Source organism: Budorcas taxicolor, chromosome 3 (assembly GCF_023091745.1).
Source record: "Budorcas taxicolor isolate Tak-1 chromosome 3, Takin1.1, whole genome shotgun sequence".
Lineage (NCBI taxonomy): Eukaryota > Metazoa > Chordata > Mammalia > Artiodactyla > Bovidae > Budorcas > Budorcas taxicolor.
The window spans coordinates 7280348-7300610 of record NC_068912.1 but is presented as its reverse complement, the minus strand read 5'-3'; the positions used below and the strand labels follow the sequence as shown (position 1 = coordinate 7300610).

Here is a 20263-nt window from a genome sequence, read left to right as displayed (position 1 = left end):
TCTGTTTCTCAGAGCAGCTTTGGAAGTTGTCCTGTTTTGAGGGGGAAACCAGCTGTTTGTTTGGAACCTGAAGTCACTAATCTTGTTATTTTAGCCCCAGGAGACTTAACAAAAGCTCTGCTGGTTTCTCTGTCCTGCCTGGTCCAAGCTCAGATTCCTTACCACTGGCCTTTGCCCCAGATCAGCAAATAGCCCCAGGAAAAGGCATATCTGAAGGTCTCCTTTGAAAGATTCTCACTATCTTAAATTTTAAGTTCTAATCCATGTTGCTTTTGTAGCTCTCTGATGCCTTTAAAAATAGGCTTTTTATAATTGCCTCAGCTTTTCTAGTTCTTAAGAAGGGTATTGGCCAGTTGTGAACTTTTTTGCGTGTTTTTTTTTCATCTTGGTTCCCTTGGGGACTTTTGAAGGACATCTGTGTTTTAAGTGGCCAAAATTCTACTTACAAGCCTTAGTCTCCCAACTGTCATGTTGGATTTTCTTCTCTTTCTTTCTCCTCACAACTCAGAGTTTATTTTTCTTATGTGAAACAGTTTAGTCCCTTTTCATTTGAATCATGATGCCCAAAGTTTTTGTGCCCAGGGTTCAAATATCGAGGATAATTTGTTAATCAGGCAGATACTGACTGTCCTGGGAAATTTTACAGTTTTCTTCATTTTTGCATTTAACAGGTATTACGTGAGTACCTGCCTCTAGGTGCTGGGAATATATCAGTAACTAAAACAGATAAAAATCCCTACTTACACATAGTTTACATTTAGCTATTGTAGTCAATAATTACAATTTTAGATAGAATTTTTTTCTCTTTTACTACATTGGCATGGGTTGGATTTTTGTGACAACAGAGTGTATACTTATACTTTTATGATTGTAAATAAAGGGTGTGCAGAGCCCAGATGTCATTTCAAAATTTTAGTAAAAAGAACCATAAGAGGTAATTAGAATGTATTGCATTTATGCCTTTATCCCTTTTATTAGAATAGGAGAGATTTTGACTTAGACTATACTTTTCACAGAGTTCTGAAATGTTTTCTTGGGCCTCTCTGTTGCAGGTTCTCTGTTACAGGAGATGTGTTTAAATATTGTAAAATAACAGAGTTATTTTACAGCTCAAGCAGCAGGACTTTTTAAAACAGGCAGCAGATAGTATACTCCGGAGACATGGGAGCAGGCCAGCCCCTAAGGAGAGGCCACAGATTTATTTTATGCATAAAGATTAATGAAGTTGCTAGAAGAAATTCCCATTGGGTAGCAACTAATACTGCCTTATTCAGGAAAGGGATGAAGGAAGTGAGAACAATAAACAGTGCTCTCAAAAATTTTCTTTTTCTTAGGAAATAAACTATTTTCCCCTAATTCACATAGCATTATTTCTTAGAAGATCTGCTTTTCTCTTGCAAGGTATATAATGACCAGTGGCAGAACAATGGAATCTACAAAGGAGTTCTTCACAAAGCACAAGTACTTTGGTTTAAAGAAAGAGAATGTAATCTTTTTCCAGCAGGGAATGCTGCCTGCTATGAGTTTTGATGGGAAAATTATTTTGGAAGAGAAGAATAAGGTTTCTATGGCTCCAGGTTTGTAACTGTGCTTACTTAATTGTGAATAGAAATAGACTTAACACAATTCATTAACTTTTTTTGTTTTTGAAGTATGGTTGATTTACACAGTGTAGCTCATTAAGTTTTGAATTTTTTCACTATGGTGATTTTGATGTCAAAAATTAATATTTTGCTTAATATAATTAAATTTGTCAGTGATTTAAAAAAACGGAAATGCCCATGGGTGAAATGAATATGCTTTTATACTTCCTATGCTCTTGACAGCAATTTGAGCGTCATTCAGAGTATTTATTCTCTTTACTCAGCATTTTATATACAGTATTGTTCATAGCCTCATTACTTATCGTAGTGAAAAATTGGAAAGCATCTGCTGTTTAAAAAATGAGGCTAGATTATAGTTTATCTGTAGCATTCATTCTTAAACAGTATTAAAATAATCATTTGTAGATATCAAAAGACAAAGTGAAATAGTTTCAGTAGGTTAAGTAAGAGAATGGAAAATACAGAACTCACAGATTCTCATCTGTGTGACTCACTTCTTGGAAAAAAGGGTGAAAGGAAATAAAAAATAGTATTTACAGTGATGGTCTGCAGATGTAGACTTTTATTTCATCTCAACTGTTTTTTTTTTTTTTTTACCTCTACTTAATTCTTTTTAATTAATGGAAGAGTTTACTACTTTTAGCTTAGTTTTGTGCAGTTGTCTAATTTTTTTTTGTCATCATTTAGGCTGTATATGGAAGAAGTATATTAAAGCAGCACTAAAAATAGATGGAGAAAGAAGAGGCTTTGACCTGTATTTAATTTAAATCACCATAGACCTTCATATTAATCTGCTTTCTTAACAAATCATTTGGTATAGATGGTCATATATTTTTATTATTGAGGTGGATGAAATTGGCAGTGTTGGGGCTGTAAATACAGAGCTAATTTGAATCATGCAAATAAAACTAGAAATGTTATAAAATAATCATTGCCTGGTAAAGAGTTTTATGTTTCACTGTGTATTATGGGACAGATTGTTAAAAGGACTGAGTTAGAAGTATGTTCTTAAGGATTGCCTAGTCTTATATTAATAATGTTATTCTCTGTATTCTTATGGTAAATTATCTCAAAATCACATAGTATAACTTTTGACTGCTGAATCCGTACTTATGGATACTCAGTTTTTGTTGGCCCTGTCATGTAAAACTGGTTTTTAGAGAGCTTCTGCCCTGTTTAGAAACATTGAGCTATCTTTGAGTTACCTTCATAATGAGTTTTGGTTTGCTACTAACAGGCAATTTTTTTTTTTTCCAGATGGGAATGGTGGTCTTTATCGGGCTCTTGCAGCCCAGAATATTGTGGAGGATATGGAACGAAGAGGCATTTGGAGCATTCATGTCTATTGTGTTGACAACATATTAGTAAAAGTGGCAGACCCACGGTTTATTGGATTTTGCATTCAGAAGGGAGCAGACTGTGGAGCAAAGGTAATGCCTTTCTCAACTGTAATGAGGCTTTTTGTGGTCTTTCTCTTGTCAGTGTATATGTTCCAGGAGTCAAGCTAGACTTTTTAGGGTGATGTGGATATTTTAGGACCATTCATCTTCTAAAGTAGCTGAAATGTCCCATACCTACTTTTTCTTTAATTTGCAGTGTTTGATGCTATAAATAATGGTGTATGCTTAGTTTATCACAAGTAAGAGTTTACAGTATGTGAGGATGATTTGTAAGTACCTGGGAAAGTGAATGGTCATCACTGGGTCTGCAGTGGACTTAATAATACCAAGTTGTTGGATTCATTAATATCAAGTTTCTTCCTATGGCAAAGTTACTGGAGTCGTAAGTAAAAGAAATATGGTAGAAATGGCACATGAAGACTTCAGCAAGGCATTTGACAAGGTAACTCATGACAGTCGTGCGCATAAAGATGGAAATATGCAGACTGGGGGGAAGGGAAGTTGCAGAGATTAAATAGCTGCTTGAGTGACGACAGACATACTGATACTGAAATAGAGGGAGGTTTGTAATGCCATATAACAAGACTGTCCTTGCCATAGGAATTTTTAGCATTTTTCCTTAGTCGCATAGAGGATAATGCAAGAGACTTGACTTTGTGCCGTGAAAGGCCTTAATAATACTTTTGGAAGATTTCAGGATGCTAATGTAGGTGTTACTTTCCTGGAAATCTGTAAAGGTATCAGGTCTCACCGAATTCAAGTATAACGCAATTCTGATCAAAGTCCCAATGAGACTATACTGGGGACATTTGAAAAAATTGTTGTAAAGTTTAGAAGAAGCATATAAAGATGACCAGGAAAATGTTGAAAAAATGATAATTAGGAAGGAAGAGTGTTAACAATCTATCAGCTATTAAAATGGGTTGTAAATAAAAAGTAAGTAGGAGTGTAGTCCTGAAACCAGAATAGAATGACAGACTAATGGAACAGATAATCAGAAACAAGCTCGCATGTATAAGAATGTACTGTATACAAAGATGGCATTTCAAATCGTTGCAGGGAGATTACTGGGAAACTGGCTTAAAATAAACTAAGATGTCTCCCTCAGAGCTCATATCAAAATTGATTTCAAATGGATTACAAAATGAAAAAACATAAAACAGTGAAAAAACATAGAAGAAAGTTAAAAAATAATTTTATTTATTTATTTACTGCAGTTAGTTGATTTACAGTATTGTTGGAATAATTTTATAATCAACATGAAGGGGGAACCTTTCTGCCAAAAGCAAAAGCCATGTATAGGTTTCTGACAAAAGCAAGTTAAGTTACATATAAATTTTAAATATATGAATTTAAAAAGAAGTGCTGCCCTGTTGGTGGGAATGTAAATTGATACAGCCACTATGGAAGATGGTATGGAGATTTCTTAAAAAACTAGGAATAAAACCACCATATGACCCAGCAGTCCCATTCCTAGGCATATACCCTGATGAAACCAAAATTGAAAAAGACACATGTATCCCATTGTTCATTGCAGCACTATTTACAATAGCTAGAACATGGAAGCAACGTAGATGTCCATCGACAGGTGAATGGATAAAGAAATTGTGGTACATATACACAGTGGAGTATTACTCAGCCATAAAAAGGAACACCTTTGAGTCAGTTTTAGTGAGATGGATGAACCTAGAACTTATTACACAGAGTGAAGTAGGTCAGAAAGAGAAAGATAAATATCATATTCTAACACATATATACGGAATTTAGAAAAATGGTGCTGAAGAATTTACTTACAGGGCCGCAGTGGAGAAACAGACATAGAGAATAGACTTATGGACATGGAGAGAGGGGAGGAGAGGGTGAGATGTATGGAAAGAGTAACATGGAAACTTACATTACCATATGTAAAATAGATAGCCAATGGGAATTTGCTGTATGGCTCAGGAAAGTCAGACAGGGGCTCTGTATCAACCTAGAGGGGTGGGATGGGGCAGGAGATGGGAGGGAGGTTCAAAAGGGAGGGGATATATGTATACCTATGGCTGATTCATGTTGAGGTTTGACAGAAAACAGCAAAATTCTGTAAAGCAATTATCCTTCAATAAAAAATAAATGAAAGAAAAGAAGTGCTGCCATAAGAGATGTATCTTTGTTTGGAGATTTTTTGTTATAAAGATGCCATTTCAAAATTAATCTACAAATCAATGCAAAGTCATAGAAGCTAAAGTCTTAAATTTACCAGTATAAGTTTTGAGAGATTAAGCTGAGAGGCCTAATAAGACGACTCCTGACTCTGAAAATAAAGGGCTTAGTTCACTGATTGAAGATCTCTGTCCCTTTCAGTACTCTATGAGTGTCTGTGCCCTACTGTAAATAGCTGTTGAACTGTAATAGTGCATTGGATTGTACTCGCTGAGGTTTGCTCCACCTCGGAAGATTCTAGGTTTGGCTTTCAGTCCTCCTGCCTGGTCTGGGGTGGGGCTCAGCTCTGAGTGGTTTCAGGGAGCTCTCCACTTTGGAGAGGAGAATGGGGAAGATCAGAAACTGTACTCAGCTGTGCCCTGGCAGGGGCGCCCTCCCCTCCCCTAACAGGAATAGTAGATTAACTTTTTAAAGCTACTCAGCTTTGAAAAGCAAAACAAAGCTGTATTTCTGACTTTGTTCCACTTGGTGTCACTCTTCTTTCTAAGATAGAAGCTTAAAATTTTACTGCGCTGAGCTTCAGCATGTGCGTGCTCAGTCGCTCAGGCGTGTCTGACTCTTTGTGACCCCATGGTCTGTAGCCTGCCAGTCTCCTCTGTCCATGGAATTTTCCGGGCAAGAGTACTGGAGTGGGTTGCCATTTCCTTCTCCGACTCAGCTTCAGAATCAATTTAAATTCTAAATGATTAGAGAATGCTGAACCTGGGAGGGACCTCAGAGATCATCTGGTCAACTCCTTTGATCTAGAAATGAGTTCTAGTACTAAATAAGTTCCAGGCTCTAGGTCCATCATCACATTAGCAGAGGCAGAATTAGAAATGTTTCCCAACTCTTAGTTTTAGTATTATATCACTTTAATAAAGCAGTTCTTTAATTATGTTTTTGCTGGCAGCTCAAAAACCTTTGAATTGGTCTGCTAACTTTTTTGAGTATTCTAATCATACTGGGATGTAAATATAACCATTCTCTCTTTACTGCCGGTGGGTCCTCTAGGACAAATCCGTTCTCAGTCTTCCTGCTTGTTCTGTGTCTAGTATATAATCTAGTGGTCTCTCAGTGAATGAATAAATAAATATTCGGATGCAACTGAAATATTAAGAGATTGGTATATGTTAAAAAAATTTAGAGATGTTAGAAACCATTTATTTAATCTGTCTTCCCACCCTTTTAATTTAAAAATCATAGATGTTAAAATATACTTTAAAAAACACCTAAATTAGGGAGTGATTCATAGAGGGTAGTAGAATTCTTTGCAGAGAATTCTCTTTAGTTCTTATTTAACAGTCTCCTGCCTTGGGGAATGAAGTATTTTTAATGAAGTGAGAGCCTTGAGAAAAGACTTAGTGGAGTGGTTTACAAAAGTCCACAGCTGAGAGAGTAGGAATGATTGTTAATTAAAGATAATTTTGTAAAACACTTATAGTAACTTTGAGGTTAAAGTTATTTTGAGCTCAGCTTTTCAGGATTTAACTTGTAGGAGATTAGGAGACCTCTTAATTCTATGCTGCATATCTTTTCTGTAGAATATAAACTGACTTCCAACTTAATGTATTTTACAAATGCTTTGTTTTGTAATCTAGACTTTTACAGTATTTGGAGGTTCATGTTGTTATAAAAGCAAACCTTTCACTGGCAGATTAACACTTGGAAAGTAAAGTATGAATATGTTTATTTTTATTTTCCATGGCTGGTCAGGAGTACGGTTATATAGAAGTGATTGGAAAACTAACCTCGTGTGTGTGTGTGTGTGTGTGTGTGTGTGTGTGTGTGTGTGTGTGTGTGTGTTTATGTGGATAGGAGGAATCTGTTCTAGATGCCCTGTCTACTGAGATACGTGTGTGTGTGTGTGAGTGTGTGTGTGTGTGTTTATGTGGATAGGAGGAATCTGTTCTAGATGCCCTGTCTACTGAGATACGTGTGAGTGTGTGTGTGTGTGTGTGTGTTTATGTGGATAGGAGGAATCTGTTCTAGATGCCCTGTCTACTGAGATACGTGTGAGTGTGTGTGTGTGTGTGTGTGTTTATGTGGATAGGAGGAATCTGTTCTAGATGCCCTGTCTACTGAGATACGTGTGAGTGTGTGTGTGTGTGTGTTTATGTGGATAGGAGGAATCTGTTCTAGATGCCCTGTCTACTGAGATACGTGTGAGTGTGTGTGTGTGTGTGTTTATGTGGATAGGAGGAATCTGTTCTAGATGCCCTGTCTACTGAGATACGTGTGAGTGTGTGTGTGTGTGTGTGTGTTTATGTGGATAGGAGGAATCTGTTCTAGATGCCCTGTCTACTGAGATACGTGTGAGTGTGTGTGTGTGTGTGTTTATGTGGATAGGAGGAATCTGTTCTAGATGCCCTGTCTACTGAGATACGTGTGAGTGTGTGTGTGTGTGTTTATGTGGATAGGAGGAATCTGTTCTAGATGCCCTGTCTACTGAGATACGTGTGTGTGTGAGTGTGTGTGTGTGTGTGTGTGTGTTTATGTGGATAGGAGGAATCTGTTCTAGATGCCCTGTCTACTGAGATACGTGTGAGTGTGTGTGTGTGTGTGTTTATGTGGATAGGAGGAATCTGTTCTAGATGCCCTGTCTACTGAGATACGTGTGAGTGTGTGTGTGTGTGTGTGTTTATGTGGATAGGAGGAATCTGTTCTAGATGCCCTGTCTACTGAGATACGTGTGAGTGTGTGTGTGTGTGTGTTTATGTGGATAGGAGGAATCTGTTCTAGATGCCCTGTCTACTGAGATACGTGTGAGTGTGTGTGTGTGTGTGTGTGTTTATGTGGATAGGAGGAATCTGTTCTAGATGCCCTGTCTACTGAGATACGTGTGAGTGTGTGTGTGTGTGTGTTTATGTGGATAGGAGGAATCTGTTCTAGATGCCCTGTCTACTGAGATACGTGTGTGTGTGAGTGTGTGTGTGTGTGTGTGTGTGTTTATGTGGATAGGAGGAATCTGTTCTAGATGCCCTGTCTACTGAGATACGTGTGAGTGTGTGTGTGTGTGTGTGTTTATGTGGATAGGAGGAATCTGTTCTAGATGCCCTGTCTACTGAGATACGTGTGAGTGTGTGTGTGTGTGTGTGTGTGTTTATGTGGATAGGAGGAATCTGTTCTAGATGCCCTGTCTACTGAGATACGTGTGAGTGTGTGTGTGTGTGTGTTTATGTGGATAGGAGGAATCTGTTCTAGATGCCCTGTCTACTGAGATACGTGTGTGTGTGAGTGTGTGTGTGTGTGTATGTGTGTTTATGTGGATAGGAGGAATCTGTTCTAGATGCCCTGTCTACTGAGATACGTGTGAGTGTGTGTGTGTGTGTGTTTATGTGGATAGGAGGAATCTGTTCTAGATGCCCTGTCTACTGAGATACGTGTGAGTGTGTGTGTGTGTGTTTATGTGGATAGGAGGAATCTGTTCTAGATGCCCTGTCTACTGAGATACGTGTGAGTGTGTGTGTGTGTGTGTTTATGTGGATAGGAGGAATCTGTTCTAGATGCCCTGTCTACTGAGATACGTGTGAGTGTGTGTGTGTGTGTGTGTGTGTTTATGTGGATAGGAGGAATCTGTTCTAGATGCCCTGTCTACTGAGATACGTGTGTGTGTGTGTGTGTGTGTGTGTTTATGTGGATAGGAGGAATCTGTTCTAGATGCCCTGTCTACTGAGATACGTGTGTGTGTGTGTGTGTGTGTGTTTATGTGGATAGGAGGAATCTGTTCTAGATGCCCTGTCTACTGAGATATGTGTGAGTGTGTGTGTGTGTGTGTGTGTTTATGTGGATAGGAGGAATCTGTTCTAGATGCCCTGTCTACTGAGATACGTGTGAGTGTGTGTGTGTGTGTGTGTGTTTATGTGGATAGGAGGAATCTGTTCTAGATGCCCTGTCTACTGAGATACGTGTGAGTGTGTGTGTGTGTGTGTGTGTTTATGTGGATAGGAGGAATCTGTTCTAGATGCCCTGTCTACTGAGATACGTGTGAGTGTGTGTGTGTGTGTGTGTTTATGTGGATAGGAGGAATCTGTTCTAGATGCCCTGTCTACTGAGATACGTGTGAGTGTGTGTGTGTGTGTGTGTGTTTATGTGGATAGGAGGAATCTGTTCTAGATGCCCTGTCTACTGAGATACGTGTGAGTGTGTGTGTGTGTGTGTGTTTATGTGGATAGGAGGAATCTGTTCTAGATGCCCTGTCTACTGAGATACGTGTGAGTGTGTGTGTGTGTGTGTGTTTATGTGGATAGGAGGAATCTGTTCTAGATGCCCTGTCTACTGAGATACGTGTGTGTGTGTGTGTGTGTGTGTGTGTGTGTGTGTTTATGTGGATAGGAGGAATCTGTTCTAGATGCCCTGTCTACTGAGATACGCACTGTATAGAATGTGAAGTGAGAGGTGGTGATGGCTTGATAGACTGGAATTGGAAATGGGCTCATGATTGGTTTAAATCCTTTTGCTGTATGTTTCTCTCAGTTTTATCCACTTCGGTGGTAGAAGGATCCTTTTCATTGAATACTGTACTCCTTTCAGGGTGGCAAACAGTGAAACTGCACATCAGGCCTGCGTATGCAGTAGCCCAGCCTCACTGAGCTACACTCAGTGCCTGTGTCTCTAATTGCAGTGTAAACAAAGCACTCAGTAGTGACTTCAGTTGTCTGCAAGGGCCTGACTGGCTGTATTTATTTTATGAAATCAGTTGCTGAAGAAAAGCTTTAATTTCGTTGGAATAATTTCATGTATACTTTGGATAGACTTTTCAAGTTGGGGACAGTTTTTCAAAATACTCTGGAGTATACTGAATTGTTAATAGAACAAGGCAAAACAAATATTTTCAAATCTTTTAATTGTTTGATTCTTCTGCTGGATATTCATCTTGTCTGAGGCTTGAGTTTTCTATTAGTGCATTACATAGGGTTCCTTTATAATTGTATTCTAAACACTTAATTTAGGTCAGTGATACGTAAATAGGGTGGTGGGGTGTCAGAATCACCTGTGAGGTTTTTTTAAAAAATTACATACTCTTATGTTTTCCCTCTGATTTTGACTAAACACTTTTCTCTCAGCTCCCTCACCATCCTAGAACCTTTGCTAGATTATCAAATCACTGGTTTTCAGACTTTAAAAAAGCATAGACTCTCTTACTTCAAATAAAACCAAACCTGCAAGACAGAAATGTGAGTGGACTTTTCTGGTTCAAGTTGGAGTGGGAGCCCTGTGACCTGCCTGCTCTAACCCTGCTACCAGCTAGCCAAGTGCCTGAAAAATAAGGAATTTGCTATATTCATGAATGAAAATGAAAGGAACACCATTTTCAAATGAAATAATGACTTGTGCAATATAAAATGAGAGGCAAAATGCCTTACTTCTTTTGTCTTGTGAATCTCAGATAGATTTTGTTTCATTTATTCTCAAAGTAGTTGAGTCTGACTGAGGATCAATTCAATAGTGAAAATATATTAGATGGGGGGATGCAGTTATTCACACTCCAGTGTGATTTCTTCTGGGCCCTATGTGTGTGATGGAATTTCTACTCTGCAGTTTAGTTAGTTGATAAATAGGAGGGAGATAATTGACCTCTTTCTGAAAAGTAGTCTATCAAATGTAAAGATAGATGATTATCTAAAGATTCCTCTTGATTTTATACCTTAAAGTAAGCAGATCTTGGAAAAAGACAAATCTCCAGCATAGCACCTGATCAGATTTCTTTCTCTACTGTTTTCTTCCTTTGGTGGGTAGGTGGTGGAGAAAACAAACCCTACAGAACCAGTTGGAGTGGTTTGCAGAGTGGATGGAGTATACCAGGTGGTGGAATATAGTGAGATTTCTCTGGCAACAGCTCAGAAGCGAAGCTCAGATGGACGACTGCTGTTCAACGCTGGGAACATTGCCAACCATTTCTTCACTGTGCCATTTCTGAGAGATGTTGTCAAGTATGGGCAAGATGGGGGCTTTTAAAAACTTTATTTATTGTTAATCAGAAGCTAAGTCACCTGAGAAGTAGGAAGAAACTTCAAATCCTTAATTCATCTTCCTTCCTGAGGATCTCCTTTATCAGATAGAAGTTTACTTGACACTGTGGTTGTTTTTAGTAAGCTATATCACCAGGTGCAAATTTGTAGCAGCCCTGAGATACCCACTGTACAGAATGTGAAGTGCATTAACTGTGCATTAACTGGAGTCCAAAGCACTTCTCCCTTTTCTTCTCCTTCCCTCTAACTGTGCTCAGTTCTGGTGAAGTAACGAGTAAGAAAGGCAACACCCCCGCTTTCTACCACAACTGGAAACCTCAAAAGATACACATATCTGCCCTACATCTATGGAATCAGAATTACTGAAGGTCGATGTAGACATCTGTAATTTTTAAAAAGCTGCCCACGCAATTTAATTTAACTGGTTCTCTCACTAGCATTTAGGAACTAGTAGATTGGAAAGTAAAGGAAAAAGATCTTGAGACCAAGCATGGAAATCAACATAGTGGTGTCAGCTAGTAATAAAGAGTTGTTTTATCCCGCCAGATTTTTAAATGAAGGATGTTCTCAGTATCTAATTCTTCACTTGATTGCTTTTTGGACATTCAAGATGACTGCCTACTGTTTAAAAAGTTACTAAGCTTTACCTTACAATTTCAGCTCCAGTTCCACAATATTTCCTGCTGTGCTTTTTGTAGCTGTGTTACTAATTCACCCGTAGTAACTATAAATACTCACCTTTTCATCTAGCACTTCACAGGATCCCAATTGGGAAAATTGAGGCTGAGAGTGGAACATTTTTATATAAGACATGGAAATTATGGGAGAGATGTTACGAGCTGTGTGTGTGTGTATTTTTTTTTTTTTTTGTAGAGATCATTTGATTTTTTAAAAAAATGAATAGGGAAATCTGTATATTTAATATTTAAATATGAACTAAAATTTAATGAATGCCCTTCCCTTTGAAAGTCTTAGTACTTATTGATGCATTAGCTCCTGAGTGTGATTATCAGATTCTCTGGCATTTTAAATTTGGAAAGTGATTGTCTTTTTTTTTTTTTTTTTCTTTTTTTTCCTCCATAGTATTTATGAACCTCAGTTGCAGCACCATGTGGCTCAAAAGAAGATTCCATTTGTGGATTCCCAGGGACAGTTAATTAAGCCAGACAAACCAAATGGAATAAAGATGGAAAAATTTGTCTTTGATATCTTCCAGTTTGCAAAGTATGTTTTGAATAGCATCAGTAAGATTAAGTATGTCTTGAGATGTTGCTTTTTGCTCTTCTAGGCAGGACACTGTTGAAAACAGTTGACAGCAGGTATGACAGGCATGGTGTTTGACTGTGAGTATGTAGTTTAGATTCATTATTATTCTCTAGTATGAAACCACCAATGCAAGAATATGGTTTGAGTTGCCTGTGAGTGCTTTTTAAAAATTTTCAATTATTATATTATCTGGCTCTCCTGAAAACTTGTTAAAGTCTCTTACTTTGGCTGAGAGACAAAAAAGGTTGAGGTAGAGAATCGGCCCATTTTGTGGTTAGGAGGCCTTTACTGGCCTCTGAGTAAATGTTTCAGTGAGATTGTTTTTAACTTATATTGCTCTTTGTTCTCTTGATTAAAGATCACATTAACTTGAGTTGAGATTTGTGTTATATGTATATTGTTGGGGAAGGAAATAATTTCTCATTTCGTGTGGAGAAGATAATTCCAAATTTATTTCATCCAAGGATGAACATTATTTCTTTCAGCATTCATTTGAAATTGCTTTAAGAGAGACTGTAATTGAAGACCAAAGGCTTAGCTACATGGAGAAAAGTCAGAAGCTGTGTATGCAGTTTGCTTCATAATAAAGCAGTGTTTGTATGGTTTCACTCTAGGAAGTTTGTGGTATATGAAGTATTACGGGAAGATGAGTTTTCCCCACTAAAGAATGCAGACAGTCAGAATGGGAAGGACAACCCTACTACTGCAAGGCATGCTTTGATGTCCCTCCATCATTGCTGGGTCCTCAATGCAGGGGGCCACTTCATAGATGAAAATGGCTCTCGCCTCCCAGCTATTCCCCGGTAGGTTGATATCTTTGCTTCTTTGTGTGGCTGCCTCCTGTGCTTGTCCTCTTATCTCTGATGTATTCCTAGAACTTTTAAAAGAGCTAAGTATTGTTGTGGCAGTTCATGATGTGAAGTAATGACGGCTTGGCCCCTTTACATAGAGAGCAGTAGCTTTGCTGCTGCTGCTGCTGCTAAGTCGCTTCAGTCGTGTCTGACTCTGCGACCCCAGAGACGGCAGCCCACCAGGCTCCCCTGTCCCTGGGATTCTCCAGGCAAGAGCACTGGAGTGGGTTGCCATTTCCTTCTCCAATGCATGAAAGTGAAAAGTGAAAGTGAAGTCGCTCAGTTGTGTCCGACTCTTAGCGATCCCGTGGACTGCAGCCCACCAGGCTCCTCCATCCATGGGATTTTCCAGGCAAGAGTACTGGAGTGGGGTGCCATTGCCTTCTCCGTTTTTTGGATGCCCCTCTACCATATCAGTGAAATGACTCCTACTGAAGAATGGTCAGAAGGTAGTTCTTTTGCTATGCTACAGGATTAAAGACCATCAGCAGCCACTATGCCACAGGGAAAGAGGATTGATTATTAGGCCCATATATCTGTGGCCTCAAGTGTTATCTACAAACCCCCCACCCCAAAAAACCTGGCACCCACAGGCTGCCTCTGAGACAGACGCATACTTCAGTTCTGCTTGTGGAACTTTCAGATCGCAAAGGGAGGTGCCAGGAAGGGATGTGCACGCTACTTACAGTCACTGATATTCAAACCGTTGAAATGTTTAGGATTTTAGAAGTTTAAAAAAAAAAGATCTTTGGAGCTATTCAAATATGAGATAAAGTGCTTTTCAGCTGTCTTATATTTTATGATAAAACCTCCCTTGATACTTAGAATTCCCCCTTTCTAAATCATTTGATGTTTCTATACTTTTGTCAAAAACGTTTTGCCATAAAATTTATAATTCTTAAGGGATAAAAAGACTATGCACAAAGTGCTAGGATGCCTTGTTAAATGTTCGAACATTGGGTATTGGAGCTGGGGTTATAACTGTTTTTATTAAGAAGGAGCAGTGGTAGACTGTCTCAGTCCAAGGCCACTTTCAGGCTCTGTCTTGTCAACAGGCTAGCTCTGTGGCATGTCAGATGGTCCTCACGCTTCATCTTTCACCATTGATTTTTTTTTTTATTGTTGTGGGTTTTTTTTGTTTGTTTGTTTTTCCCCCTCAGATCTCCTTTGCCAAGTTTGTAATTTACCGTGAATACATGCCTTTCAGTCAAGTATATTTTGCAGTTCCACTTCATTTTTATTGTTTGGTTTGTTTCCATTCCCATTAATGCTTATTTATTCCTACATAGCAGTGCTACACATGGAAAGTCAGAGGCCATCACAGCTGATGTCAATCACAAGTAAATATACCAGCCTGCCTGCAGTGCATGGTGGTGGGGCTGTGCTTCCCTCCATACTAACTGGCATTGTAGTTTAGTGCTCTCTGCCTTTTGGTGGTCTGGGGGTGAAGGGTTGAAGCTGTGGTGGGGTTATTGCTTACTTGGTGGCAGGTCTCTGTCTGGATGGCACTAACTCAGAATCTCAGTGCATGCTGGAAAGGGGAGCATGCTTTTCTAAAGACTCTCACCATAGGTATTTGAGCCTGTACTGACAAGTTTACAAGTGAAAGATAAAATCTAGAGCAGGTCACAGACCAAGAAGAACAAATGTGAGTCCGAGTACCCTTTTTAGCATAAGTGTCAGCTGGATAAGAATGATACTCTATGGATGTGTCTTACTGAATTAGATACCTGCTCTCAGTACAAAGGCTAACTGCTCCTGACATACTGGATGGCTCTTAATGTGGAAAAACTGTTCTTTTAATTTAGTTTCATAGTAACCGCTCCATTTTTGGTATCTTAACAGTTTTGTCTTAACGGTTGATAATTTTTAGCTAGCAGTAGCATATACCCTCTCTTATTTGGGTACTGATTAAGTTAGAAAAAGCCATTATCTTTATAGCCAAAGAGACAGCTTGATATTCTTATTACACTTTGAAAGTTATTGGGTTTAGTTTGAATTTAAAATTTTAGGATAATTTAGGATATGTGTACAGAGCCGAGGATGGCATTTATCTCAGAAATAGAGTAGCAGGGATGTCCGTTTCATTGGTGTGTTTTTTCCTGCCTGAGCCCCTCATCCTGACCCTGCAGAGACAAGTCCCTGTGAGTATCAGGTGTTTCCGGGATGTGGCCCTGGGCATGAGGAAGTACACTCAAAGCTGGCTAGCTCTTAGAGCAGCCGTAGGTGACTGTTGCCCCTTGTGCCATGGCAGCTGGGACATAGAGCCCTTTGTCCTTTTCTGTCCCATCCATCATTTTTAATATGTGGAAGCAAGCTGCTTTTACAATTTGACAAAATGATGTTTTGATCCTGAATTTCTGTTTCGTTGAAACACAGCTTTCTGTCTGTTAAGTGAGATAGCTTCTTAAGTATACAACTGAAAAAAACACGGAACATCTCAGCTAAGATACAGAGTGTTTTAAATGTTATTTAATTCTTGTTTGAGTTCTTTGTTTCACACTTCCTCACCCTCATTTACTTCATTTGTAGTCATTTCTTGTATAGTTAAACTGAAATCAAAGTTTGGCCCCAAATGAGATCATGGACTTAGAAATAGGTCTTCCTAAATTCTTAGCACTAAAGGATACCCTCAGAGAATAGAAAAAGATTATTTAAAAATGAGAGATGAAAGGGAAGTATTTTTTATAAAAGTGGGAAGAAGCAGCTTGGAGGTATTTTGAAAGAAGGGAAGGCTGGATGCTAAATTTTGACGAAATGGCATTGTTTTTATTTTTTACCTTACACCTGCTCAGCACTGTTAGCTACCAAAAGGATGCTTGGCTAAAGAATAGGGGACGACTAATTTGCCTATCCCCTGAGATTTTACATTTGGTAATGGTAGCTCTTATCTTTTCTCCTCTCTGGCACCCAGCTTGCTTAGTTTTGTGGGAGATATCTGTGGAATGGAAGGGAAGTTATATTCAAGTTGGTTACGTGTTCCTTGGTTTCAGAAACATCTTCAGTTAATTACTGGCACACCAAATCCTTTAGGGGCTATATACATCTTATCAATGGAATGGGCCCTCATTTTCCCATCTGGTTTTATGTGACTCCAAGCTGTCCCCAGAGGGTCTGGACCAGACCTCTTGAGCTCTTTTGATAAAATCTGACACATATCTACATCTCAGGCTGTGGAGACAAGTGCTCCATTTCTTAATTCATCTTTTACTTGAATTAGTCTCCCATCTGTCTACCCTAATAAGTCATTTGTTCATTCAGCCAACAAGCATTTGCAGGCCTGCACACAGACCTTCAGGTACAGAAATCCCAGGGGCTGAAGGAGCATACATAAGAGAAATTAGTCATTTCTTACAGCCTCCTGGGAGATTCAAGATGCACATACATTAAAATTAAGTAAATCATCAGACAGTGATGTTGTTTATGTGTTAAATGTGTGATATAAATAGTAATTACCCTAGGAAGCATGTGACTTATCACATGTCTAATAAATTTATTTGTTTTTATAAGTAAATGAATGAGAACAATCACTGTACAATGCAGTGGTAAAGGAATATTGGGGCTTGAGTTAAGTCTTGGAGGGTGGGTATGATTTAGATAGTTAAAGGGACCATAGTTTAGAATGACTTGCAATAATCTAAAGTGCCTGTATCTAGCCTGGTTTGACTGGGAAATAGCAGGCAAGAGAGTTGGAGTAGGGTATAGAGTGCCTGGAAGGCTCACTAAATGGTTGTTTGGAGAAAGATTGGGTGTGGCTGACCTCTGAAGGTCTCTGATTTTATTGACCCCACCAAAGCCTCAGACTTACATATTGGGTGAAACAAAGGAGAGCTAACGGTTTGAGGCTGCAAAATACTAGATTTTTTTGTGTGCCCTGTATCTTACTGGCTAAATTCTCAAAATGGTGAAAAATCTCGAGGTTAGTGACTTTAAACATACTAAAAGCACTCTTAATTGACTTTTGTGTTATGTAATTTAGGAACTCAGTATTGCAAGTGGATGTAAATGTTAAGAGTGTGGTCTAGAGGAAGCAAGTGGTGACTTCAGCTTTGCTTTCACTAGGGTGCAGTGAAGGGACTTTGGTTAAAAAAGTAACAGTGAAGCTCCTTGAAACATTGAATAAATCAGCTCAGCTAATCTAGGAGATGTAGGCTGTACTGGGAGATAATCTAACTGACCTTTTAGTCCAATTAGAATTTTCTGCAGTGAGGAAATGTTCCATATCTGTGCTGTCCAGTTTGGTAGTCGCTACCTGTTCATGGCTACTGAGCACTTGAAATGTGATTATTATGAATGAGAGACTGAATTTTGAATTAATTTTTAAAATTTTAATTAATCCAAGTTTAAATAACAGTATGTGGCTAGTGGTCATTGTATTGGACAGGGTAGCTTTAGAATGCTGGTCAACATTATCACCTAACATGCGAGGTTGTGACAAAGATTAAAATGAATTTTGAAGGATTCAAATTGTCTAGCTGTGAGCCTGGAATGCAGTGTGTACTCAATAAATAGTCCTTTCTTTATGGAATTAAAGTTTGGAAATGATAAAAAATAGTGTTTATATTAAGGGATAAGTATATCAAGATTGGTGAAGTACTGTGAAGAGCTACTGGTGATTACTGGCACATATCCCAAGTAGTGCCCTTTGAACCACGATGAGTTTGTATTAACTTACGCCTCAGGAAATTTAGTGATCATGAGGGTAGGAGCTACTCTAATTGTTTAGGAAAATTTTGTTACCTGCAGGCTTCTCAGAGGGAAGTTACAATCTGTATTTTCACTCTGGCAAGCAACATGGGAAGCAAAATCTTCATGTCTGATTTTTTTTCTTAGCTTGAAGGATGCCAATGATGTGCCAATCCAGTGTGAAATCTCTCCTCTTATCTCCTATGCTGGAGAAGTAAGTCTGCTTTATTCTTTTCCCTATTCTTTTAAAAGTAGAATTGTGATACTGTTTTATGTTGAAGTAGAGTTGTCCTTGGGCTTCCATGGTAGCTCAGCTGATAAAGAATCCACCTACAATGCAGGAGACCTGGGTTTGATCCCTGGGTTGGGAAGATCCCCTGGAGGAGGGCATGGCAACCCACTCAGGTATTCTTGCATGGAGAATGCCATGGACAGAGGAGCCTGGTGGGCTACAGTCCTTGGGGGTCCCAAGGAGTTGGACATGACTGAGCAACTAAGCACAGCACAGCACAGAGTTGTCCTTGGAGAAGATACAGCATTTTCCAGTGGGCGTCCCCTGAGGAACTCATCCTGAGAATGAGAAACCTCTTGGAAAATTCCTGGTGTGGCTTTGTATCAGTGCCTTAGTTGCCATGAACAGAATGTTTCATGTTTAGTTCCTTTTACCTGTATATCGAAATGCAGTGGTCTTTTAAAAATAAGCCTTGCTTTTTAGGTAAATCTTCTGGCTTTTTTCAGTGCAATATAATTAAAAAAAAATTTTTTTTTCAGTGGGTCTACTTTGTTCATATTCTTAGTACTTTCACTTTTAAGACCAGGGGATGTAGGGGTCCTTTTATTCTAATATGTACAGGGTTTTGTTTTTGTTTCTGGAGATCCTTGTCAGCTTGCTTAGTTCTAGCATTAGAAATAGCCACCTTGCTTAGAATGTTAACTGTTGGATGATGGTTATAGGAAGAATGACTCTCATTTTATTAACTTTGAATATTATGTTATAATCAGAACACATAATCAGAACACTTTCCCCTCTTTTTGTTATTTGTTTTATGCTTCCATAAATAGGCCATTACCCCAGTTTTAAAAGTAAACTAAATAGAGCTTTTTATTGACTTTTAAGTTTCTGTATCTCAATCCAACTTTTAGCATTCATGCTTTATGTCATTATTACAGCCACTAAGTCCAGCACTGCATGACTTGTGTTGATCAGTGTTCTAACTGTGTTTTTATTTCAACCCTTCTTTTAGGGACTAGAAAGTTATGTGGCAGATAAAGAATTTCATGCACCTTTAATCATTGATGAGAATGGAGTCCATGAGCTGGTGAAGAATGGTATATGAGCCAGATACTGAATAAGTTCCACCACAATAAGAATAGCTTTTATTTTTGATAGACTGACTGTGAACCTACAGGGCCTCTCCTGGAATACTCATGTTTGAATATACACAGGCTTTCATTTTGCTTGTTGAACTCTTGTAACTACTACATATTTCATAAGATCCAGATGACTGAACTTCAGAAAGCATTTTTATGATTCACAGCTGATTGAAGGTCTTATTTATATTTTTCAACTGTATTTTTTTTCCAAGCTAAGGAAAACATTGGCCATCTTGGAAATTTCTTACAACTTAAGTATAGTCAGGGTGTTCAACATCACTTTACTTGGAGCTGGAAGCATTTGTTTTGAAGTTGTACATAGTAATAATATGTCATTGTACATGTCGAAAGGTTTCTATGGTACTAAAAGTTTGTTTTATTTTATCAAAAATTAAATTTTTTTAAGAAAATAATTGGACAGTAAAATAAACTTTTCTTCTTGTCTCAAGTGTTATTTGTACTGTGAAGAAATTATTCCATTGGGAAAATATGAAACTTTGGAGAAACTTTGAGATAATACAAGAAAAACCAAATTAATACTTCTATGACTGCAGTCTTCCAGCTTTTTATTGATTATCTAACTTTGGACTTTATCTTCCTATCACTTTACAATAGTAGGTCTTAGCCAGAGATGGCTTTGCCCTTCTCCAGGACATATTTGGCAGTGTCTTGAGACATTTTTTGTTATCATACTGAGAGGGTGAAATGGTAGTACTGGCATCTAATGAATAGAGATCAGGAATAATCCTACCCATCTTACAATGCACAGGACAACCCCCTATAAACAAGAATTAATCTGGCTCAAACTGTAAAGGTTGAAAAACCTTGTTTCATATCACTGCTTTATTCTCTTTGGCTCAAATATTTGGTGACACTTGGAATTTCAAAAGATTGTAATTTTTGCATTTCCTCAGCAAGTTAATCACTAA

General features: G+C 38.4%; 1 protein-coding gene across 3 annotated transcripts in view; it reads left to right on the top strand.

Moving 5' to 3' along the window:
- UAP1 (UDP-N-acetylglucosamine pyrophosphorylase 1) overlaps positions 1 to 19747 on the top strand; it is a 34549-nt gene extending 14802 nt beyond the window's left edge. For 2 of the 3 annotated variants that reach the window (XM_052637163.1, XM_052637164.1), the window contains 8 exons: positions 1402 to 1577; positions 2862 to 3034; positions 10925 to 11118; positions 12241 to 12381; positions 13038 to 13226; positions 14564 to 14614; positions 18108 to 18174; positions 19205 to 19747. In XM_052637163.1, coding sequence (XP_052493123.1) covers positions 1402 to 1577; positions 2862 to 3034; positions 10925 to 11118; positions 12241 to 12381; positions 13038 to 13226; positions 14564 to 14614; positions 18108 to 18174; positions 19205 to 19297 — 1084 coding nt within the window. In that variant the 3' untranslated portion in view covers positions 19298 to 19747. The remainder of the gene's footprint in view (positions 1 to 1401; positions 1578 to 2861; positions 3035 to 10924; positions 11119 to 12240; positions 12382 to 13037; positions 13227 to 14563; positions 14615 to 18107; positions 18175 to 19204) is intronic. The other variant, XM_052637165.1, reaches the window with a different exon arrangement.
- The last annotated feature ends 516 nt before the right edge of the window (positions 19748 to 20263 follow it).